Genomic DNA, 26405 nt, shown 5'->3' on the forward strand with positions numbered 1-26405 from the left:
GCTGCTACTCTCAGGTAGAAATACAAACATCCCAGTCTTTACATGTCACTGCCTCAGCTTCCTCACCAGCCATGCTGCTGCAATCCATTTCAAATTTTTCTTTATCTTGACTTCCCTGTAAATTCCACTACCAACTGCCACTTGAGACTACTCATGAGGAACTACCCACCTTCCAACAGAACCCCCAGGCTAGACCCCCAGACTAAGAGCCCTTTGGCACTCACACCTGTGGCAAGGAGGAGCCTTGCAATTTAAAGGCTCAAGCCCTCAGCCACGTCTAGCTCAACAGCCAGAGCAACAGCAGAGGGTGGGACCGGCAACCACCCCCAGACAAACAGGCTCTCCTCTCTCAGCAACAGCTTGCCAGCAGTTCTGTCCCAGCTCCAAGCACCTTCCTCTAATGCAGCTGAGTCACATCCAAGTACCTGTTGCATTAGAGCAGAGGTGTCGAACTAGGCACTAGTTCCCAAGTCCACTAAGCAGAGATAAGCTGGCTCAGAGCATCAACCCTTTATTTGCAAGGACACAACTCCAGGAAGTGTGAGTTTCAGCTAGGCTATAGGAACGCTGAAACAGCACATACAAAGTTGCAAGGAAGATGTGGAATGGATTTTTCATTAAAGTCTCTGGACCCTATCTATTTGGGCACAAAGACCTTAATGGAAAATCCACTTCACATTTATTTGCAGCTTTGTTTCTTGCTGCAACCAGACAAGGCAGAAAGAGCAGAGAACTTTGGCAGCCTCAGAGCTTCAAAGGGTGAGAACAGGAGGGGGGGGTAGAGAAAAGAACCTGACGAACCTCATTAAAGCCCTGGAAGGGCAAGTTCTGGCCCATGAGCTGGACATTTGACACCCCTGCGTTAGAGCTTCAAATGTTGGTCCTCTCATTTCTTTCATGTCCTGAACCTACAGTGCAAATGTAGGCCTACTTAGATTAAGTACAATGATTTAAATTTTTTCTTATTTGGCTTCTCATTTTACAGTATTTTCAGATGCACACAAATAGTGTGAACGGCTTCAAAATGCTTTCAAATATGTGAAAGTCCTCCTTATGTTGTGCTGATGTCAAACAGCTGTGTGTGAAAATCTAATATAACCACTCTTGTACCACATAATGATGCAGCACCTTAATCCAGTTGTTTCCATGTACCAACATAATATATAAAAAACATACAATCATGCAGTTATTTTTCTCACCTAAGTTCAGCTATCTTTATTAAGAAATTTGCAAATTCAATAGGATCTTCTTGATTTAGATATTTATTTAAAAACTCTGTGCAATACATTTTCAGGATGCAGAATTATATTATTCTGTTCAACAGTATGTACACATTTGATGTTGTAGCTTTGTCTATATTAAGAATTTTGTGTATTTAATTTACAGAGAATGCATTTCATACATATGGAATATAAATGCTATGTGGCCCAATGACTTTGCATGTACAGAGAAGCCTTCAAAATCATAAAGATTGACTGAATATTCATATGAATACATTACAGATTTCAAAGTATGAGTGGTTATTTTTTCTTTAATGGTTGTGATATCCCAGGCTCTGAGGCAAAGGACAGTTAAAAAGACCTTCCAGTAGTATGTTTATTTCATTCACATTTTAAAGTCCTCTTTTTTGCCTATTCTCCTTTGTAGCGAGGGGGTCGTTTTTCTTTAAAAGCAAGCAGACCTTCAACTCTGTCTTTTGTTGGAATAGTCTACAAAGAAGAAAGTTATTTTCAACATTAACACTGCAAGCAGGGCACACATTTATGAAAAAGATTCTGTAGGTGGTGCTGTGTTTCATCCATAAAATACATACAGAAAATTAACAAACATTGCAGCTGCTATAAATCAATTATGTTGCCTTATAGTTAATATCCTACTGATTTATGCCAGTTGAAGAACTAGAACTCCAAAGGCAATTCCAGATGTAATTATTATTTATTAAATTTAAAGACCACCCTTCCCAAAGGGCTTATATTTCAAACATAGAATAAGCTAAAATATACAATAAATAAGGTTAATAACAGGTAACAATAACAGATAAAACAATAGCATCCTCCAGATAATTAATGGCATAAAATTCTTCTCTCTCCATAGGGCAATTCATAGACTGGGCATGGTGAAGGCCCCAGCAGAATCTGAATAAGAGGCCATTGCTGTCCTCAACCACAGACCTGGCTAAATATTTCCATTTTACATGCCCCAAGGAACTGAACTAGGTCTTGCAAGGAGCAGATGTCACTAGGCAGATACTCACTGTGACTGGTAGGGCAGAGATATCCTATACCAGGGGTGGCCAACGGTAGCTCTCCAGATGTTTTTTTTGCCTACAACTCCCATCAGCCCCAGCCATTGGCCATGCTGGCTGGGGCTGATGGGAGTTGCAGGCAAAAAAACACCTGGAGAGCTACCGTTGGCCACCCCTGGTATAGGATATCTCTGCCCTACCAGTCACAGTGAGTATCAGCCATCAGTGATTGCCACTAGGTTGCCTGAACTGATAAACTTGCTAGGAGAGTGCATACCTGCTGATTTTCCTGGAGCTCCTGCTGGCTTTCGATACCATTGACTATATCTTTCTGGATAGGATGGCTGAATTGGGGGCACCATGCTCCAGTCATTCTGCTCTCACTTGGCTGACTGATTTCAGAAGACAATATGAAGAACTGCTACTCAGCCCCATAACATTTTTTCTATAGAATCCAGAGGGGAACCATCTGGTCTCCCATGCTATTTAACACCTACTTAAAACCACTGGAAGAGGTCATCCAGTGATTTGGATTGCAGTGCTACTGAGGAGTCAGTCTGTCATCGTAGGGGGCTGCACTGCACCTGCTATGACCAGGTTCATAACTTGGAGTTACGGCTGGATCTTGGCCTATAGCTGAAGGCTCAGGTTTCCTCTGTGGCATCTAACACCTTTTGTAAGTTTTACTTGATACACTAACTAAGACTCTTCCTTGAAAAAGTGTGATGTCCACAGCAGCCTGTGCTCTGATCACATCCAGGTTAACAAGCTTGCCTATGACTCTTGTGCTGAAATCTCTGCACTGGCTGCCCATGCATTTCTAGGTACAATTTAAAGTCCTGGTTCTAATCTTTAAATGGTTTGCATTCGGGATAATTGAAGGACTGCCTCTACTCTTGTCATCCACTCCACCATCTAGGATCCCCTTATGAAGCCTTGCTTCCTGTCTTCAGAGAAGAGGCAGAAGGCAATCAAAGAAACAGATTTTTCTGTGGTACCACCTTGCCTTTGGAATACCATTCCAGTGATGCCTACCTAACTTACTTTAAGGTGGCAGATTAAAACATTTTTTTACACCAGGATTTTAACTAAGGGCTTTATCTTTTATGCATTTTATGGTTTGCTTCTGGATCATTTTAGGGTGCTAAATGTGTACAGCACACTGCATTTACATCCTGACTTGTTTTAACAGCACTGGTTTGTTTTATGGCTTTGTTTTTAATGGCTGCTATTTTAGTTGCTTTATTATGTTAGTTGTAGACCACCTCAAGCATGCCTTTGGAGAGGTAGCATATGTATTTCATAAATAAATAAGTAGATATTTAAGAGCGGAGAGCACTTACAGTAATAAGGCTTATACAAACTCAGGCCCAGTTTCAGAGATACTTACTGTGTAATCCCATGCAGAGTTACTCCAGTCTAGCCCCATTAAACCCCCTGGAATAACTCTGTAGAGGACTGCAATATTAGAGATGGTTCATAAATATGTCTGAAATTCTAAACAAGGAAGATCATATTATGAAGTGTATGTGCTGAATTTTGAACTTGACAGTGTGCGTGTATCATTCCAATTACTCCAAGCAAACTAGGCCACTTACCCAATTATAGTCAGTCACAGGAATATTTCCCATTGAGTGGACAAATACCATACAGTATGACGTATCATTTAACAACTGAAGCATAATATATGAACAACCCTTGGTCATTTTTAACATGGTATGAAATGCCCAAGGAGTTATTTCCTGCCCTCTATTAGCAAACTATTTCTGAGTTGCAATATACAATAATGAAACTGTAGATCACAGATTATGAACCAAGTTTCTGAACATTCCTCAGCCTGATTTTTTTTGCACAGAATTACATACCTGAGCATAACAAGCTTCTTCAATTGCTAAACCTGTTAACATATCCACCTATGAAACAAAAATGTGAAATATAGCGAAAATATCTTCTACATGTGTCAATTATTCTGAAAATCAGTTAAAAAACAGATCATAGTAAACACAAGAAAGAAACTTATACTGTATATCTACAGTAGCTTAGATTGCACAGGCATATAGATTAAGGTCTGATATCATTTCCCAATATTGTACAATTACATAATCAAAGTAATGCTCTACTATGCTGAACTCATGCCAATGCATGTCTTACATTAATACAACACCCAATCTTCTAAATTATACACAAGTAGAAATTCAGTGTTATTTCACAATTTTTTTTAAAAAAAATCTGAGCCCATGTTTATAGCAGAATGCAAAAAAAAAAAAAACCCATGGAAAGTTAAGCAAGAGTCCCAGATGTGAAATGCAGCAAGAAGTCCACTAAAGATTCTCACGCTGAAATAGGATTGTCATGTCGATGTTGGAAAATACCTGGAGAATTTGGAAGTGGATTCGGGAGAGGGTGTGGTTTGTGGAAAGGAGGGGTCTCAGCATGATACAAAGCAGCCATTTTCTCCAGGGGAGCTGATCTCTGCCAGCTGGAGCTGTAAAGGTGGGAGATGGACATATGAAGCTGCCTTATACTGAATCAGACCCTTGGTCCATCAAAGTCAGTATTGTCTACTCAGACTGGCAGCGGCTCTCCAGGGTCTCAAGCTGAGGTTTTTCACATCTATTTGCCTGGACCCTTTTGGGGAGATGCCAGGGATTGAACCTGGGACCTTCTGCTTACCAAGCAGATGCTCTACCACTGAGCCACCGTCCCTCCCGACCTAGAGATCTTCAGGTCCCACCTGGAAGCTGGTAATCTTACACTGAAAAGTATATCATATCCATTACTTGGCACAAGGTACTAACAATTCATGGAGGAGAGGTCCATCAATGGCTAACAGCCACATACAGAGGCAGCAAATCATCAGGGGAAGGTCTCAGCCATTTGGTGAACTTCTAGGGTGACTTGTTGGCAACTGTGTGAAATAATATGTAGGTATACAGACAGACAACTGGTCTGATCTAGAAGACACTACTTATGTTCTTACAATAATGTGTAGAAAGTGTTTAAAACCAAGGGTTATAATGGTTTGGAAATTCACACAGTGAGGAAGACGGAAATTTAAAGCTCTGTATAAACAGATTAGCAAGGTGGACCTGAAGCTTTATTCTATCTGTTCTTCTCCCTCTCCAGTACCTTTTTCCCCCAGTGAAGCTCTGAAACCAAAAGTAACTGCTATCAGGAAAGTAAGAGGGAGAATCTATTTTAGGTGAAGCAACAGAATTAGGGAAATGTTTCAGTACCTATCCTCCAGTTATACTGTAGTGTTTCCCCACATCACTTTCTAAGGATCTGGCACAATTGTGCTGCTGTCATGTTTAGGTTTGCCTGAATCAACTGTGAGTTTAGACAGTAAGCACAAAAGAATGTCCTTACTTCCATTCCTTGATTGATGGCCAATTTTGCAACTCTCATTGCTACGGGTCCCTAAAATTAAAAACAGATCAGACATGCATTTTTACACACAAAGAAATATTTGTGACAAAAAATGTTCAAATATCAATCACTTCATTTACATCCCTCAGATTCAGACATTAATATTTATCAAGATAAATAAGTAGACTCCTATTATTCCACTTTGTTAACCATTTAGGAAAAAATATGGAACATAAAATGACAATTTTGATAAAGAGCTTAGAAATCAATCCCTAAACAAAGAACTGGTGTTCTAATGCATTGGGAAATTTTCTATAAAACTTTTCGAAGGAAGAAAGGGAGGGAGGGAGCCACTGGATAATCAAAAGACAAGTGAAAGCACTGAAACTGTCACATTACTCCAACAAACTATTTGCAGTTGTTATTTTACTTCTTTGGAGCCAAGTCATGATTCCTCATCTAGATTCTGAGTTTGACCTAATTATTAGAATACAGAATTACGTTTTATTTTATTATTGCTAATAGTACTTTAAAATTCACCAAAATATGGCCCAGATTATTTTCAAATAATTACACCCAAGTATACCAGTAAACTGGGAAGGTAGCTTGTGAAAAAAAAATGTCAGGATTACCTTACAACTGTAACAAGAATAGTGTTCCCTCTAAGCTGAGTTAATGTGAGCTAGCGCAAGGTTTTTTAGCCTTGGCTCACATATTTTTATCTTAGCTCAGCCTGCTCAGGATGGATGGCTCCTGAGACACTAATTTATGCTGTTAGCTCACAACCTTAATGCTAGTAGCTCACAAAGCAGAATTTTTGCTCACAACACAGCTTAGAGGGAACACTGAACACGAACACTACATTTGAGAAGATGTCATTTAAAAACCAGTTGCCACACTGTGTTATAAAAATATACAGATATTTTATAATCATTTACACAGACTGATTCCTCACCGGCAGTTGCTCTGCCCCCGGATTCTGCTTGAGCTAGCTCAAGCGATCGATTCCCCACCAGTTGCTGCACGGACACCTTTTGATTCACAGCAATCTCCCATTCCTCTTGTGGCAACTGGATCTCCAAAAAACACATGTCTGGTCACTGCAAGAGGAATGGGACGTAGCTTTACAGCAACTGTTGGGGAATTAACCGCTTGAGCCAATTCAAGCATAAGCCCAGGTACGGAGCAACTGCCAGAGAGGAATCAAAGCTTTTAATTTTGTTGCTCTCAAGTGGATTTTCTTAGAGTCTTTTACAGCCATACTGCAGTATAAGGAATGCAGTTCTACCCATGAAATGCTGGGTCACACTGACTAGTCTGTAGACTGCAAATTTTGTCTGCAATGTAGAAAACTGATAATACTCTATAAAACATATATGAGAGATTATTAACATTAATAAGAAATTCTGCATGTATGACAAAGTCAATAAACATGAATTCCTTAGCTACATTTGATTGCAGAAATACCCTAGTTATGAAAATGTTTTAAATATTCATATAGCATAAATTATGCTATGTTCAGGATAAGGAAAAGAAAGTAAATTTACCAAGTCCCTAGAAAGGGAATTCTAAGATGAAGGGAAGATAAAGTAGCAGTGCTGTTATGGTACAGTCTGAAAGATTCTGATGTCTACTGACACAGTTTTATTGAACTTGCACACATCTGCCAAAATTAACACTACAAAATGAGAATAAACCCATTATGCATTTTATGTTTTCTAGGTTATGTGTCTGAATTATGAACTTAGGTTTGTTTAGCTATAGTGTTCAAGTTAATAATATACTTTCAGAGAATTAATCTCTGATTCTGAGTATCATTAAATGATGCTACTTAATTTAAAAAAAAAATATACACTGTAGAGGTTGGCAGAAGGATTCCTATATGATATCAATCCAAATATCCATTATTAGCAGAATTGATCCTATCTAATACTGCTAGTTATACAACTAATAAATGCCATCTGAAACTCTAATTATTGTATTTAATTAGTGAATTGATTTGTTTGATTTTATGTTTTATTGAGCTGTTTAGAATTGATGTAATTGTTTTATTCTTGATATGTCCCATCCTGAGTCCATTTGGGAAATACAGGATAGAAATGTGAAGATGATGATGGTGATTATGATGATGATGATAAAAATAATAATAAAAAGTTCTAGATTGCCACTCACATACATCTGAGAGGGAAAAGCACATTTTACGTGTGATGTATAAAGGACATATTTTGTGGTGGGTTTTTATTCTAATATAGGAATAGGATGAATACAACCTGCCTTTCCAGTAATGATTCTATTTACTATCTGGGCAAAACATGACAATATACATGTAAAGCAAGCACTAGATCAAATAATATCTGAAAAAAACACTAGTAACCTGTGAATATCTTTGCAACATAAAATTTGTCTTATAATTACAATATTGCAAACCACATGTGTTGCATTTTACAACTGTATTAACACATGCTACTTTATATAGTCATACAAATGATAGTAACTTTCACTTTCCCTATGAAAACACTGTTCTTGGACTGAATGAACTGTTTACAAAATGCTAGATAACTCTTATTTTAAATAGAAAATATCTATACTGTCTTCTAGAGGATTCCATGAGGCAGCTCTCAAAGTAAAAACATATACAATAAAATTATAAACAATCCTAACTTCACAGTTGTTGATAATCAGAAACAACTGTACTATATATAATATTGAAGATTGTCCTGACTAAGGTATATTATGCTTTAAAAATTAAAGTATTATCTCAAAAACTCGAATTTCACCTTCAAAACTTAAAGACATCAATATTTCCTAATTATGTTGTCTAGCTTCTAACCCCACCCCCACTTCTAAAAGTTAACCTTTTCAGAAACCCCTGCCTTTATATATTTAAGTGATTTTATTGTTCTGATTTGCACCTCCATAGTTTCTAAGGAGGAGCCCTGTGGCGCAGAGTGGTAAGATGCAGTACTGCAGTCCAAGCTCTGCTCACAACCTGAGTTTGATCCCGGCGGAAGCTGGGCTCAGGTAGCCAGCTCAAGGTTGACTCAGCTTACCATACTTCCAAGGTTGGTAAAATGAGTACCTAGCTTGCTGGGGAGAAAGTGTAGATGACTGGGGAAGGCAATGGCAAACCACCCCATAAAAAGTCTGCCATGAAAACATGATGTGACGTTACCCCAGAGTCAGAAATGACTGGTGCTTGCGCAGGGGACTATCTTTACCTTTAGTTTCGAAGGACTGCAGCTGCCCAAAGAGGAAGCTCTCTGAAATGCATCCAAATTTAAACTATGCAAATACTCTGACACAAAATAAAGAAAAGGCTACAAATATTCTCCAGCTAAATTACCACTATTAAAACAATATGTTTCTTCCAGAGTAGCTGGGTACTTTAAATGATGCTGCAAAAGAATCATGACAAAGTGGATTTTGAGCAACACTTATAAATCTAAGCATGCACAAACTAGCGTGGAGCATTGGGAGATGAGTTCTACAATAAAAGGAAATGAAATTATTCTAATATCAAACAGAGTTATTCCAAGTGACAATCCCTAGTACTAACATATTTATCTACTGACAGTCACTTTTCTCCAGTCATTAGTCCTACCACTGTTACTGTCAGCTTTCCTTTATAATAGGTCTGAGTCTGAGGTGGTGGAGGAGAAGGAGATTGGATTTATACCCTGCCCTTCACTCAAAGTCTCAAGAGCCGTTTACAATCCTTTCCTTTCCCTTCCCCTCCCCACAACAGACACCTGTGAAGTAAGTGGGGCTGAAGAGCTCTCTGAGGACTGCTCTTGAGAGAACAGCCCTGAGAGTTATGACTGACTCAAGGTCACTCCAGCAGTTGCATGTGGAAGAGTAGGGAATGAAACCTGCACACTGAACCACTACACCAAACTGGCTCTCCAACAGCCTTCCAAAGACTGTAAGAAAAGTAGCTTTCCTCGTACCTTTTAAAAACTTGTCTTATACCTTTTCTCAACAGGACATCCCAAGGCTTGTTCAATGTTATTTGCTATTAGTTAGCATTTGATTATTTTAATGCTACTGCATTGTTTTGAATTTTATTTACAACTTTGTGTCCTAGTTAAGAAGAAAAGCATGACATTTTAATACATTAAATATATTCTTGCATTCATGGGCTTAGTAAAAATGGGCAACACAAATATTAACGATGATTTGATACATCAGTGGTGTCTGCTGTGCAATGATCAGCTAGAGGTAACAAAATGTAGTATCATACACAAAACAATAACCTATCTTTCTACATAGTCTATACAGATATAAAGAACCTGATCTTTCCGAATAAAATATTATAGCTACTATGCTTGACACAGTGGACAGCATTATTTGGTTTTGCATTTCTTTAATTTTTGGAATTTAAATGCTTCTAAATTTTGTCTTACATTTACATATTTTAATATAACTGAGCATTCAAGGGAGTGAATATAAATGGGCAGTCTTCGCAGTGGAGGACGGTAAGCAGTGGGGTGCCGCAGGGCTCAGTACTGGGTCCCATGCTCTTTAACTTGTTCATAAATGATTTAGAGTTGGGAGTGAGCAGTGAAGTGGCCAAATTTGCGGATGACACTAAATTGTTCAGAATGGTGAGAACCAGAGAGGATTGTGAGGAACTCCAAAGGGATTTGTTGAGGCTGGGTGAGTGGGTGTCAACGTGGCAGATGTGGTTCAATGTGGCCAAATGCAAAGTAATGCACATTGGGGCCAAGAATCCCAGCTACAAATACAAGTTGATGGGGTGTGAACTGGCAGAGACTGACCAAGAGAGAGATCTTGGGGTCGTGGTAGATAACTCACTGAAAATGTCAAGACAGTGTGTGTTTGCAATAAAAAAGGCCAACGCCATGCTGGGAATTATTAGGACGGGGAATTGAAAACAAATCAGCCAGTATCATAATGCCCCTGTATAAATCAATGGTGCGGTCTCATTTAGAGTACTGTGTGCAGTTCTGGTCGCCACACCTCAAAAAGGATATTATAGCATTGGAGAAAGTCCAGAAAAGGGCAACTAGAATGATTAAAGGGCTGGAGCACTTTCCCTATGAAGAAAGGTTGAAACGCTTGGGACTCTTTAGCTTGGAGAAACGTCGACTGCGGGGTGACATGATAGAGGTTTACAAGATAATGCATGGGATGGAGAAAGTAGAGAAAGAAGTACTTTTCTCCCTTTCTCACAATACAAGAACTCGTGGGCATTCGATGAAATTGCTGAGCAGACAGGTTAAAACGGATAAAAGTAAGTACTTCTTCACCCAAAGGGTGATTCACATGTGGAATTCACTGCCACAGGAGGTGGTGGCGGCCACAAGCATAGCCACCTTCAAGAGGGGGTTAGATAAAAATATGGAGCAGAGGTCCATTAGTGGCTATTAGCCACAGTGTGTGTGTGTGTGTGTATATATATATATACATATTTTTGGCCGCTTTGTGACACAGAATGTTGGACTGGATGGGCCATTGGACTGATCTAACATGGCTTCTCTTATGTTCTTAAATATCATAATGATATTATGCTAGTACATCAATATCAAACAGTAAACAAATGGACAGTGTAGCAGAAACAAAACAATGCATACGACATTTTTAAAAACTGTAAAACTACATACCTAAACACATTTGCATGCATACAAATCCCATCAAAATGAATGGAATTTGCTTGTGTTTAGAATTTGTGCCTGTTCAATACTTTTGTTCATGCAGATAATCTGTAGGTTTTAATATGGAAAACTGAACAGGGAAGTCTAGAGACAAAGAAATAAGAAAATTCACCAAGGTGAGAATTAAAGGCATGCCCTGCTCTGTTGGTAACCTCATAAAAACAACTGGGGTTAAGCATGGAAATTGTAATAGAAGCCTCAAAGATTTAGTTTTAATCATACATTGCGACACTTAAGCAAAAAAATATGATTCAAATGTAGATATAATGGTGACACAAGAAAAACACATCTCTAATAAATTCTAGCCCTACACATGGAGTTTGACTTCTATTTTGCTAAAATGTTTTTTAACATATTTTATTCCAGGGGTGGCCAACGGTAGTTCTCCAGATGTTTTTTGCCTACAACTCCCAACAGCCCCAGCCATTGGCCATGCTGGCTGGGGATGGGAGTTGTAGGCAAAAAACATCTGGAGAGCTACCATTGGCAACCCATTTTTATTCTAATTTCTTTTAGGTTTCCCAATTTTTTTCATAGTTACTTGTTATTTTTCTTCTGCAATTAAGTCCTTCGATAATGAAGTTGCAGGTTAAGTGATTCTTGATTTTACCTGAGGTAAAAATTCTTTTGCAAGGGCTAAAGCCCTTCTGTAGGCAGCATCTCCTTCTTCGTTCTGTTCCACGACATGACTGATCAAGCCTATTGATTTTGCTTCATTACCATCAACAACGCGAGCAGAAAAGATTAGTTCCTTGGCTAGAGACACTCCAATTGTACGAGGTAGTCTCTGTGTCCCTCCTACAAGTAGGAAGAGCAAACATAAGACTGTAGTAACATAAGACTGGTTTAAAACTAGTGCAATGTAGTATGCTATATTAGAACAAGCAATTCTTGCTGAAAGTCATGGATTTTTCATGGTATAAGCATATTTTTTTACCTTAAAAAGAAATCTACAATCAGGTATTCTTGCTATTATTTGTCAACTGACCAGTACTTCATATCAAGAAGGCATCAGATTCAATCAAGCATAAATGGATCAGATGACAGATATTCTGTAATATGAGATAAATGTTTTTATGTAAGCCACTCAGCCCTGTTCACAGGGAAGGGTGGCCTGGAAAACTGAATGAATGAATGAATGAATACCTCCTGCCAACCACAATCAGGAAAATAAAGTAACATTCAACATTTAAGAGGTCCTAAGCTATACAGTGGAAGAAAGTTTAGCACCATAATTATTTAAATGGACTAGGAATATATTTCATTAATTTTTTTAACAATTTCAGCTGCTACAAAACAAAAGTGACATTTTTTTTAACTCAGACTTCCATTTATTCAAAACTCGTAACAAAAAGAATCACAAGGGGAAGCTGGACAAAAAAGAATGGAGGGGAGAGAAACAACTACTCAGTAAAAAAAAAATTAACGAAGCATTCTAAATGTTTTTGACACTGCTGTACTGCAAATAGTATAAACACTACTTTCTCTTGGGATGCTAAAAAACACAAAACTGAAAATCAGTGTTCCTATATTTGAAAGAGCATTGCAGATTTCACAAGTTACAAAAAAATCTGATAGCCACTAAAAGATGTAAGGTGGTGTTGGGGGATAATTCTTTGAACCCAATTTGTGCTGTGGGGTTTCAAAAAGTTTTGCTTCCTACACTGCTTTGCATTAAACTGCCATTAAAGAACAGTGGAATTCAGATCAAATAATCTCTGTAAAAATAAATGAATGGAAGTTCCACAGGCAGAAGAGAAGAGTGGCACTATTTCATCTGATTTCTCTTTCTCACTGAGGACCCCCATGGCATTTTACAGGACCACATATTAGAAACGTTTGCCCTCAGCTGAGCCTTCAATAATTTAAGCACTGTTTACTACTTGTCAGTGCAGTTGTTAAATTGGCCCTCACCCAGTCTCAGGCTTTTCTGGTTACTCTCTCAGCTCTGTACAGCATTTTGCCCATATATGTAAAGACAACACAGATTGGGTTGCCATGTCCAGCTCAGGAAATATCTGGGGACTTTGGGGGTGAAGCCTGGGTACTTTCCCATTCCCTAAAAAATAAAAGTACAACAGTGCAGTTCCCCTGAGGAGTCTTAATTCCTTTATCCTTTTTTTCTTTTACCTTCAAAGGGTTCCCCAGCAGCTACACTTTCACTGTGAAAAGGAAATTTGTCATACCCTGGTCCCTTGACCAGGCTTTTGTAGCATTTCCAAGCATGGCTTTATTAAAGGGCACACACACTCACAAAGCAGCCAAAATAAACACAAACAGTTTGCAAGTCTACACTTTTCTGATCTCACTGGGACAATTTACTCTCAGGAGTTGCTGAATTTAACAATCTGCATTATTTCAACCAGCTTCTTCAGACTAATACTGGAAAATGAAAGTAAGGAACAAAGCAGTCTAGGGGGTGGAGTTTTCTTCCATCTCATAAACAGACTCCAGTTTACACTTTATTATCAATTTCATTATGCAAACAACTTTTGAAATGAATGCAAAACAAAACAGAGGGAACTCTGCTCTCTTGCTTTCTAACATGCTTCATACACTCAAGCAGGAAGTGGCTCTGCCTGCTTGCCCCCGTCCCCTGCATCTTTCCTCCTACTGAGATTTAAAGGCACATTCCAAAACACATTTTGCAGTTTTCTTCTAAACCTGTGGAGATTTAAAGGTACATCATGGCTGTTGAGGCAGGGCTTCTCCCACCAGCCAACTGCCTGGCGGAGGGGAGGGGCCTGCAAAACTGGGGGATCCCCTGCCCAGACCTGGGGACTGGCAAGTCTAAACACAGACCTTCCTGGCATTCATAGAAACCTGTAAAGCAGAAATCTAGATGAGCTTTGGAGGGTGGTAAGCAATACAAATTGTTTTGAGTTAGTTGGCTAGCTGAATGGAAGGCTGGTCTGCTGTTTTATATCATTTGTTATGTATTTGTTGGTTTATAGCAGGGGTGGCATTCTAGCAGGAGCTCCTTTGCATATTAGGCCACATCCCTCTGATGTACCCAATTCTCCAAGAGCTTATAAAAAAGAGCCTTGTAAGCCCTTGGAGGATTGGCTACATCAGGATTGGCCCAATATGCAAAGCAGCTCATGCTAAAATTCCACCCCTGCTTTATAGTATTCTTGAGGTTTAGGGATGATATGTTGTATGATATTGTGGACTGATATCTGATTTCTTAAAACTGTGTGATGAAGTTAGCCTCTGTAAGTCACCCTTGAGTCTCTCAGACTCAATAATACATAAATCCATGAAGTTTTCTGGAATCATCAAGGAGTACTAGTGGGAAGGAAGGAAAGGTTTGTGTCTTGAGTTTTTTTCTGCTTGCACTTCATAAGAACCAATCCAGAACCTCTATCTTATATGGACTGAGCTTCAATTAATTAGCCATCATCTAGTCCAGGGCTGTCCCACAGGCCGGGTCCAGCTCCTGCAAAGCTCCCACCAGGACTGCATGCAACTGGCTGACCTCTGCTTTCTACCTCCTGTTTCCAGCATCTAAACTGGCTTTTGCCCAGTCTCTCCTATTTCCTGCTTCACAGAGGACAGAAAGAAAGCCAAACCACCCTTCCTTTGATTGGCCAAGGGCTCTCCCCCTGTTCCTCTGGGCTGGGAGGGGGAAGGGGAGAGAGAGAGACCCATAGCACCTTTAAGAAGACCAACAATGGCAGGAGGGACAGAAACAAAGAGGCAGAGAGAACACAGCAGAGAAAGAGAGAGATGGAGTCTAGTGGCACTTGGAGAGACTCCCCTTTCCAGTTCTAACAGATTGGGGGGGGGGGGGAGAGCAACGTAAGAGCATTCTTTATTAGTGGAAGGGAGCTCTTAACAACTAACAAAATTTGTGGCAGCATATGAGCTTTCATGAGTCACTGCTCACTTTCTACAGATACAGCAAGAATGTAAGTCCATCTGTCCTTGAAGAGTGAAGTGATTTTAGACACTAAATGACAATAGCAGGCATTGGTAATGAGAGAAGCCTAGGTCTCAATTCAGTCCAGTAGGAAGCACTGTCTTGAGCTTCTTTACCAGCTGCAACTCAGCATTCTTTCTAATCTCCCTTTGAAATTTCTTTGTAAGAGAACTGCTACTCTTAGGTCAGCAACTGAATGTCCTGGAAGGTGAAAATGTTCCCCTGCTGGTTTTTTAATGTTGTGTCTAATAGAAGTATAATGAGTAAGAGTCCAGTAGCACTAGGGTTGCCAAGTCCAATTCAAGAAATATCTGGGGACTTTGGGGGTGGAGCCAGGAGACATTGGGGGCGGAGCCAGGAGCAAGGGTGTGACAAGCATAATTGAACTCCAAGGGAGTTCTGGCCATCACATTTAAAGGGACAGCACACCTTTCCGAATGCCTTCCTTCCATAGAAAATAATGAAGGATAGGGGCACCTTCTTTTGGGGCTCATAGAATTGGACCCCCTGGTCCAATCCTTTTGAAACTTGGGAGGTATTTTGGGGAGAGGCACTAGATGCTATACAGAAAATTTGGCACCTCTACCTCAAAAAACAGCCCCCCCCCCGAGCCCCTGACACCCGCGGATCAATTCACCATCATTCCCTATGGGAATCGTTCCTGGAGGTGCATAATGGCTGTGGGGGTGGAGCTTTCCCCGCTGGCCAGCTGGCTGGGGGAGGGGGGATGCCTGTAAAACCAGGGGATCCCCCGCTGGGACCTGGGGATTGGGAAGTCTAAGTAGCACCTTAAAGACTAACAAAATTTGTGGCAGGATATGTGCTTTTGTGAGTCACTGCTCACTTGTTTAGGTTTATTTCCATTTATTCTTTGCATTCTCCTGGATTGAGACCTAGGTTTCCTGTCTCATTACCAATGTTGACATCTCCATGCCTACTGCTTCTCTGCATATCACACCTAATCCAATCATGGCTGCTATTGTCATTCGGCATCTGAAACCATCTTTATAAAGGTTTTATCTCCAGTACCTCATGTTACATTTTATGGCACACATGGCCTGGCCTGACAAAGTGACAATTATGTCAGATCCAACCCTTGTAACAAATGAGTTTGACACCTCTGGTCTAGCCCTTTTCTATCTCTGAAACCTGTTCAGAACGTCTGTTTCATTGCCTAATTCAGACCAAAAGGAAAAGCAGAGTTGGGTATCACTGTCTTATTGATGACACCTCACTCCTCTCTTAATGACCTCACTCAAACATTACATAGCTAATTTGTATAAAAATATTTATATACACAATTCATGTGAACACATCCAGATATCAATAACATCAATCATCTATTAAGCATCTAAAAATAATATACACAGTAAATATCTTCTAATCCCAAACCTGATTAATGAGGAAATAAACCAACATTTGTCTATACCATAATGTAGTAGATCTGATTCAAAATATGCTAATTTGTAGATTCTTGTTCTTGAACACAAGATCTACCAAATACTATTACCTTAAGGGGAAAGACAGGAGAACAGAATACACTGAAATGGGAGGGGTTTTTTTTAAGGACTAAGGGAGAAATACAAAAATCCAAATTATAAATAATTTCTCCATTATTTCTGGGTACATGAAAATAATTACAATGACAACTACTACAGAATCCAAACTGCCTCATGTCAGCAATTTTATCAATTAAATCATTGAGACTGCCTATACATTTTTAAGATAGATTTAGGTGAGTAAACATGTTGGTCTGAAGCAACAGAACAAAATTCAAGCCCAGTGATACCTTCAAGATCAACAAAATTTTATTCAAGGTATAAGCTTCCATGTGTATGCACACTTCCTCAGATATGGAAGTTACCAGTCTGTACATATAGACAGAGAGGGAGCAGCAAATTAGCATACAATAAAGATGTTTAACAGATGCTAGGACCAATCAGGAATAACTAGCTTAGTTTATATGGGCACCATTTGTTTGGAATTAATTCTGGGGGTGGGGCAGTGAAATGTGTAAATGTACCCTTGATTGTAGAACACTGGGAGCAATAAACTGAGACCCTGTTGTTATGCTCCATCCATTTCCTCTCAAGCACAGAGGTAACTAACAGAAGCCTTTTCTTTAAGGTGGGGTGATTGGTTATGCAGTGTTATGTTTCCTTTGTCACCAATCTAGAGAAATACATTCCAATCTACCATTCCAAATTACATTACATAGTGTAGTAGAATGTACATCTTGATACGGGTGATTCCTACCAATTACTCAGGGAGACAGGACCAATTTTAACAATTTCCTGTTTCCAGGGTGGGAGTCACTCCAGCCCAGTTTGGTTACTGCACCAGCTAATGAATCCAAGGACAGGAAGAAACAGAATACAGAAAAAGTAACAACAAAAACAAGTTACATCACTGTTAGAACTGATGGTCAGAGAAAAAATTTGACTGGGGTTAAGAAAAGGTGTTAGCCCCCCCCCCATGTTCTCCTGCAAAGAGCATGCTGGGAAACAGATGTCCCTAATAATCTTTCACCCCCAATTCTTTCACAGTACAAGTGCCAGCCTTGTTTGGCTCAGGAGTGGGCCAGAGTGAGTTTTGTAAGAGTACAATATAAACTAAGATGGAGTAGGACTAAACAAAATGGTTCTGGCAGCAAAGGAACAAGTCTCTGCTTGTTTCTTTGGGAGGTGGTTCTAAGGTGTCTCCAGGCAACAGGTTTTCCCCCATCCAAAACAAGTCTCTGCTTGTCACTTTGGGAGGTGGTTCTAAGGTGTCTCCAGGCAACAGGTTTTCCCCCATCCAAAACAAATCTACTGTGGAGCTCACAGGAATGCAGAAATCACTTCTTATTACAAACCCCAAAACCCTGTGTCCTTCCGTTCCAATCCAATTACCCTAATGGATGGGCTGTTCCTGTTCACACAGCCAATAGGCTTTTCTCTTCATCAATCTAGGATCATCAGCAAACATTACCATTCTTACCTTCTTGGACTAATTACATCAAGAAACATTAACAGTTCCTGCTTACACCCAGAAACCCATCCTCTCACAGATGTAATTATGGCAACCTCTTTGTTTTTTCCTGGGAGCCCCATTCAGCATTCCCCAGCATATTATTTTACTCCCAGTTAATCTCATCAGTACATTGTTTTAGTGATCAGATGCATCAGCCTGCCCCTAGGATACATTTTTGCCTCTTTAAGGAGACACTCTGGACATGGTCAGTGTGTGTTGTCATCTTGCTTCAGACTTGCACCTCCAAACTGTGTTTGGGCGACCTTCCATATTCACATCCTCTGCTCCATGGACTCCTGTACCTTGTCTGGACAGGTAGCTATTCCACCTCTGAAAAATCCCTCCCAAAATCCCCATTTTACCCCTATATTTCTGCAAATCATGTGTACTTGGTTTTCTGTATACATTTGTGTCTATTTTATTATTTTTCCTATTAATAAAACCTCCTTTGGTTAAACAACAGTCTGGTTAATTCTGAGAATTCTCTAAGGAACAATCCTGGTAGACAATTAATGTAAAGACCCCCTTGTTACTGCCTCTGGCAAGCTAAAGCCTCCTAAGAGCTAATATTCCCCTCCAAAAATATTAGGAGACACCCAATTCCAGGAACAAAGGTTAGAGCAATCAAGCATCTTCCCCATCACTTTTGCAAACAGGACTGATCAGACTCAAGATTCCAATTTTTGTAGACATTCTTCCCTTTTTTCCATTCTTTCGGGGGGGGGGCAAGATGACCTCCTAACCTCAAAGCAGAAGGAACCCTCACAGTGAGTAGCCACAGTTCTATTCTCACTCTGATGAGCATGGCATCTTGATATGGGACTTCCAATAACTGTGTCTCAAGTAACGGGTAGGAATTAACTACCGTATTACCCACATGCTGCAGCACTCTCTGTCCAAAGGTGGAGTAGGCTGAGGAGGAGGAATGAAATGTGTAGTGCCTAATGAATATTAAAACTGAAGACCATGTGGCTGTCTTGCATATTTTCCCCACTTAGGCTAGATGATCAAAGGTTGTGGTAGTGGCTGCACTTCTCATGGAGTGCACTGTGATCCCTTGTGGAGCTGAAATGCTGCCTGCCTTGTAGGCATGGGAAATGCACTATCGAATAGCATGGTTGATCTGAAAATCTTCATATTTGGAAATGACATTGAAGTTCTTAATCAATACATACACAACCAAGAGTCAGGGGATCCTTGCTGCTGCCTTCATGGATATGAAGGTGGCTTTTGATACCATACCTCATGCCTGATTGTGGCACAAGCTAAAACAAACACCTATTGACAAGAGACTGTTGACTTTGATGGAGATTCTGTATTCTAATCCCACTGCAGAAGTCCACTATGGGTTAAGCTGACAACTTTCCAACATTATTTCCCTATAGCAGAGAGTGCATCAGGCGTGTATGTCAGCCCCTTTATTGTTTATTTATATAGCAATGATATGATTTCTGCTGTCTCTGCCCAGGACTGTTATTCTCCATCCACTGCTAACATTAAAGTTTCTATCCAACTTTTTGCTGATAATGCAGTTCTCCTATCAAGAATAACATCAGGTCTGTCCTTTCTGCTAGAAGTTTTTGTCTCTAACTGTCTGGAAGAATGCCTGATAATTAAATATCAAAAATCCATTTTGAGGGGGTGAGTGGATGGGGAATCTCATGTATACTGTAAACGGAAACTTCATGGTAATAATATTGAGGAGATCCCCTATTTTAATTACTTGGGAGTTTGGTCCGACCAGATTAAATTGGACACTGCAAACTGCTTGTGTTAAAAGACTGGTTACAGTGGCATCATGTATTATATGTCATTTCTTTTATTCATCTGGGGCTCTGTATATCCCAGCAGCCATCAAACTGCTTTAACACCAAGATGGCTGCACAAAGTTTATACGGGGATCTGGAAAAAAAAGGGGGAATTCTTTGATTCAATCCTTTTTAAATTCCTACATTCCATCTGTGGAATTTCAAAACATGTAGTGAGGGTAGCCCTTGAGCTGAATTGTGACAACTGTCTCTTGAAGCTTGGGACTGGTTGAAGGCCTTCCCCCTTAAAATTAAAATGTTACATTCTGACATCCTAGAGGGCTACCTTGGCTTAGTCAGGAAGGACTCTTATGTTTTGCACTGGGATAAACCTTGCCCTTGTGGAATGCACATATGTCTTTCCTGGCTAACAAGGCTCCCAGCTGCAACACTCTCCTAACAGAAGTCACACCATGAGGAAGAGGGTCTTCATGAGGAGTCATATAAGGGGAAACAGAGTTAACTTGTATACCCTGAAGGGCCTTGCATTCAGCCAGTCAACATCTGTTGGAATCCCCAGCCCAAAAGACATGTGCTTAGCCTTAACTAGGACCAGGGCTTTTTCAGCCCTGGCCTCAGCATGGTGGAATGAGCTCCCAGTAGATATCAGGGCCCTGTGGGATCTTTTTACAATTCCATGGGGCTTGTAAAATGGAACTATTCCACCAGGCTTTTAGTTGAGCCTGTGGACATTTAACTATTATTTGGCCCCTCCTGCTTAAAATGGCCCACAAATCTAACTTGGAGTAATATTGGCAGGAACCTTAGATATTATATTAGGCTTGCCAATCCCCAGGTCCCAGCAGGGGGTTCTTCCGCTTTCCCAGACTCCTTCCCACCCCCAGTCAGCTGGCCGGCAGGGGGCAGCCCCACCCCCAGAGGACCATGTGCCTTTGCACCTCCGGAGGCTTCAGTCTCCAATTGAAAAGCTTCCTCTTGGGATGGTGTGTCTGTGTTGCTCTGAAGAAGCTAGCAGCAACTCATGAGTAGAGAGGCCAATCCCCTGCTTCAGAGTTGCCAGAAACGGGGGGGGGGGAGGGAAACTTCTGCTGAGCACTTCATCATTCCCTATGTGGAGATCGATTCTCATATGGTATAATGAAGAATTGATCTGAAGGTTTGGGGGGGTCTGGGGAAGCTATTTTTGGGGTAGAGGCACCAAATTTTCAGTATAGTATCTAATGCCTCTCCCCAAGTTTCAAAACAGTTGAACCAGGGGGTCCAATTCTATGAGCTCCAAAAGAAGGTGCCCCCATCCTTCATTATTTCCTATGGAAGGAAGACATTTTAAAAGGTGGGCTGTCCCTTTAAATGTGATGGCCAGAACTCTCCTGGAGTTCAATTATGCTTGTCACACCCTTGTTCCTGGCTCCGCCCCCAATGTCTCCTGGTTCCACCCCCAAAGTCTCCTGGCTCCACCCCCAAAGTCCTCAGATATTTCTTGAATTGGACTTGGCAACCCTACATTATATAGACCCATTATACTGGATTGTATCTTCCTTTATTGTAAACTGATCAAAGCCATAATTTGATTTTGGTAAAACACCATCTTAGCATTGTTTTGTGATTTTACTGTATTGCAGTTTTTTAATTGGTCTATTGCTAGAATTTTAATGATGTAACCCACACTGAGCCCGCTTGCAGGAAAGGTGGGATAGAACTCAAATAAATAAACTCCTGAGTTATGATTGCAGGAAGGAAATGGCTCTACTGTCCATACTTCAGTAGGTAATTGATATCAGCTGTGGTTCTGAGGCATTTTCCCATTTGGGTAGATCTGAGAGACTGAAGGAAGTGGTCTGGAGGGAGCTGCAAAACTCTATGGTGCAGCCACACTGGAAAGTTTGTAGATCCCAGCAGTTTGATCAAGATCGACGCCACTGAGTTTGGATTTCCTGTAACCCCCCCCCCCCCACACACACACACCAGAAAGTCCCTGGTGTCATGGTTTTCCATGCTTGGCTAGCCAACCAGAATTTGTAGGGCCTGTAAGACTGAAACTGGGATGATCTATTGGCATGAGGTTCCTTTGAAAGGAGTGTCTGGTGCTAGATCACTGGGACCTCTTTTGATCTTATCTGGGCTAAGGTGTAGTTGGAATGAAAGGAATAAGAGTGGAAAGCCTTCAATCTAATAGGCAGTTGGCAAGCCTCTCCACAGTCTGCCTTCTTTTTATCTCTAGTCTCAACCAGGACCTTATCAACATGGTCCCTGAATAAACTTCCACCCTGGTATGCTGTTATTAGGGACCTAGAATGTAGTTTTGCTTGCTATAGATGAAGCAACAGAGTGTGCCTGGTTGTAGAAGCAGCCACCACAGAAGGGGATGTAAAAGTCATTTAGGTGAGGGAGGTGTCTGCCAGAAAGTGCAAGTGGTGCCTCTCTTGCCCTTCTGTTGTTGCTAGGAATTAGCTGGATCAACTTCCAGGCTAACACAATTGCTGCTCTAAATATTAAGGTGGAGATAGCCACCACCCTGACAGTCATTGCTGTGGCCTCATGGGACCTATAGTCCCTCATAGGAGTATAGTCAGCTTTTCTGACTGATCTGTTTTTTTATGGATCCAACCCCATCCTCTGAGACCAGGCCAGTGGATTGTAATGCTGCAACCAGAACATCCACTAGGGGAACATACCAGGGTGTTTTAAAGGCATCCTTCCTCAATAAATAACAGCCCCGTAGCGCAGAGTGGTAAAGAAGCAGTACTGCAGTACTGTGGTCTGAACTCTCTGCTCACGACCTGAGTTCGATTCCAGCAGAAGCTGGATTCAGGTAGCTGGCCCAAGGTTGACTCAGCCTTCCATCCTTCCGAGGTCGGTCAAATGAGTACCCAGCTTGCTGGGGGGAAGTGTAAAAGACTGGAGAAGGCAATGGCAAATCACCCCATAAAAAGTCTGCCGTGAAAACACTGTGAAAGCAACGTCACCCCAGAGTTGGAAATGACTGGTGCTTGCACAGGGGAACTTCCTTTTTCCTTCCTCAATAAATAGAGCCCACCCATTCCTGAGGAGGTAAAGGTTAGCTTGAACCAAAGGGGACCTAAAACAATTCCACAGCTTGAGGAGCAAAAGAATAAAGCTTTTAGATAACGCTTGCCAACTGCCTATTAGACATAATTTTGGTCTACCCTCCCTTCATCAGCCTTTCAAAGAAACTGGAAAAGGAACTGATGTATCTGAGGAAGGAGCCCTGGGGGGGGGGGATTCCTTGTTCCCTAGGCCTGGCTCTACTCTCCGAGGAATGTTCCTCAGAGTTAGGAAGTTCTCTGAGGTCTAGGGCCACTATGGATTTGGATAAGAGTGATTGGTAGTTATTTGTGTTGAACATGTGCATGGGTTGTTGGGCAACTATTCCTTCGAAGAGAAGTCTCCCTCCTTCCTGTTGAATTCTGACTGTGACTAGAGGCTTTCCATCCCTCAGGGATTGCCATGGACACTGGCAGGGATGGCAGTAGGAGGCTTGGTGGGCCACCTTGGTGGGCCAGTGAGAGCATGGGTCTCTAAAGGCATGCCCCTCCCTGCACCTGGACCTTTGTTTGGAGGCAGCCATGGATGATCTCAGATTTGAGTGTTTGGAGCCCCAAGATGAAATGGGAAAGGATCACTCCATATCCCTTGTAGCTCTTCCCTAAATGTTTTCCTTAGCAATTCTATAAGCTCAACTGAGCAAGGATTCCACTTGTCCATTACCTTGGGGGAGGGGACTGTGCCTTCTGGAAGAAGCATTCTGATAATCAGGGAGTCCATCTGGGTCAGAAGGGGTCCAATGAAGGAGACTGGCATGCCATCATAGTCCCCAGGAACTGAATTGGCAGCTGAGACAATCACTTTCACCTGAGGTGCCATTTTCATAATGTAATTTTAAGTGCTTTCATTTTTGAACACTGCCTTCCTGGTTTGCTCCAGGCCAGACTCAAAGGATCTGCATTGTTTTTGAACAGGAATTAATCTCTTCCATATCCACAGTCTCTGGGGCCTGTCACAGGGACATTAAGAGGAAGGAGAGGGAGAAAGGTTGCAAAGCTAAAAAAAGCAGCGAAGCCCAGAGGAGCTGTGAAAAGAGTGTGAAGAGAAAGCAGAGTCTGCTGGAGAGGCCAGGAGACTCTCTCTCTCTCTCAGGTCTGAAATTGCTCTAGGAGAAAGGCAAGTAAAGAAGGCAAGAAACTTTGCTCTGACACTGCACTCCCTGTAGATAGATCCAAGTGGGCAGCCGTGTTGGTCTGAAGCAATAGAACAAAGCAGTAGACAAGTGCATCTTTAAGACCAACTAAGTTTTGTTCAGAATGTAAGCTTAAGAGCATAAGAAAGCTTACATTCTGAATAAAACTTAGTTGGTCTTAAAGGTGCAACTTGTCTTTGTTCTACTGCACTCCATGCTAAGGCAGGAAGCAAACTGGGTTGGGGCAACTCTCACCTAAAAGATAGGAAGTTGTTAAAGTTGGTCCTGCCTCTCTGAGTAATGAGTAGGTATCACCCATATCAAGATGCCCTCCTCCTCAGAATTACAAACTAATGTTTGAACACAGAATGCAAATACAGTAATAGCTTTGTTATCCCGAACTGATGGAGAATGGGGATTGCTGGTTAATCAAATATGCCAAGCACTCAAGCTTATTGCTCTGCCCATCCCCAGAAACATAAAGAAATCAAATACCACCCACTGGAAATCTAATATCTCAGCCATGGCAACAGTTCCCACACCTGGAAGGGCTATTCCCCTTCACCCCCCCCCCCCAAGCCATCCTACATAACAGGTAGACAAGCAGGCAAGCTACCCAAGATCCCCTCTTGCACAGCTAGCTCCAGACAGTTTGAGGCAGGCTAAAGGGGCAGGAAGCATCCAAGGATGACATGAGCTGGCAGTCAGAAGCCAAATAGAGCCAGAGGCATCAAGCTGGCCAGCAAAAAGACAGGAGTGGTGCATGAACAGGTCCAAAGACTCAGGGTATGGTGGCTGAGGAGGAAGAACTTGCCATCTGGGCAAGGCTGGTAAGCTGAGCATTCTAGAAAACCAAGTACCAGATAACAAAGCTTTTAGTGCACTGAAATCTGGGCTACAGTCATCAAATTGTCTAGCTATTAAGCTTTTGCTTGCAGTGTGTCTTTACTTTCACCCTTTATGGTTTTAACCTTGCCATTTTGTAAAATGCATTGGCAACTTGAGGGCGTTTCAAACCACTAAAGCAGAGTAAAATAAGAAGAATTCACCCTAAACACTGCAAACTTTCGTCCAGAGATTTCCTTTAACAACAGCCTTCCAGGCTCAAAGGCTTCAGTTATTATCAATTTAACAATCCTTCAAAATCTATATAACTGGAAAGACAATTCTGTTCATCAGATTTTTTTTTTTAAAAAAAGGCCTTCCAACAAAGGGGTGTAACTCGGTAGAGGATTGCACTGTCACACAGTAGAACATTTTGTTACCGTAATTATTTCCCTTTATTATATTCTGATAGTACATTGTTAAAAACCCTTCATTTTCCAATTTTTTGCTGTTTCATTTTCAGATCAATTAAATTTCTTATACAAGGTGAACATGTTCCACACTGCCAGTGGCATTTGCATACTCCCACACTAGATCACAACTGATCTAATAATGACTGCAGCAGTCACTTTGAAAAAGACTACTCAATAATTCTAGAGCTTTACATATTCAAATAATCTCAGTTCCTTTGTTAGCTGCATTCACTACAAAAATAACCATAGGCTATTCAATAGCCTTTCATCAAACACATCACTTCCTCCAGCTTACTTCCATGTCAGTACTAATCTTCCTGGACAGCCAGAAAACATCTCCAACTCATGTTATCATCCATTCCGACAGCACTGATATGCTTGACAACTTGGAAAGTTTTGGTTGGGATGCTTCTTTCTTCAAAGGCAATTCAAACAAATCCACCAATTAACACATCTTTTATCTACCTCTTGAACACAAATTCAATTCTTGTACTGTAGAAGGAACACATATTAGTACAAACCATATAAGCAAGTTAATTAAGTAATATGGTAGAGGAATGAGTCAAAGCAATAAAAAACACAGCTTGTAATAAGATGAATGAACCTGAGACAGTCTTTGGGTTCACAATGTTCTCCTGCTTGTGTAGCACACATACATGAGCACATGTGAACACACACAAATACAGTTATTAATTTCATTCAAATTAAGCTATAATTTAAGATTTTGGCCAGAATAACATGTTATAAATAGAATGTTGATAAAAAGTAAGAGGTTTCTAAGATACCAGTTTCCCTGACAAAGAAAAACTTAGTTAGGTAAAAGCTAAGTCTTAAAAACAGCATGCAGGAATTATTTTGTTGTGCAGAAATCTGATTAAAATCTACTGTGAATCAACAGTGAAGCAAAAAGACTGGAT

The 26405-nt window shown here is 40.8% G+C and overlaps 1 protein-coding gene across 4 annotated transcripts in view; it reads right to left on the reverse strand.

The window, feature by feature from the left end:
• Positions 1-1244: 1244 nt before the first annotated feature.
• The window catches only part of AUH (AU RNA binding methylglutaconyl-CoA hydratase), a 68502-nt gene continuing 43341 nt past the window's right edge, over positions 1245-26405 (reverse strand). For 2 of the 4 annotated variants that reach the window (XM_060235494.1, XM_060235496.1), the window contains 4 exons: positions 11900-12087; positions 5615-5665; positions 4111-4158; positions 1245-1709 (listed from right to left, as the gene is read on the reverse strand). In XM_060235494.1, coding sequence (XP_060091477.1) covers positions 1632-1709; positions 4111-4158; positions 5615-5665; positions 11900-12087 — 365 coding nt within the window. In that variant the 3' untranslated portion in view covers positions 1245-1631. Of the gene's footprint in view, positions 1710-4110; positions 4159-5614; positions 5666-11238; positions 11374-11899; positions 12088-26405 lie in introns of those variants that run through there. The other 2 variants (XR_009555263.1, XM_060235495.1) reach the window with 2 other exon arrangements.

This window comes from Heteronotia binoei, chromosome 4 (genome assembly GCF_032191835.1).
Source record: "Heteronotia binoei isolate CCM8104 ecotype False Entrance Well chromosome 4, APGP_CSIRO_Hbin_v1, whole genome shotgun sequence".
NCBI lineage: Eukaryota > Metazoa > Chordata > Lepidosauria > Squamata > Gekkonidae > Heteronotia > Heteronotia binoei.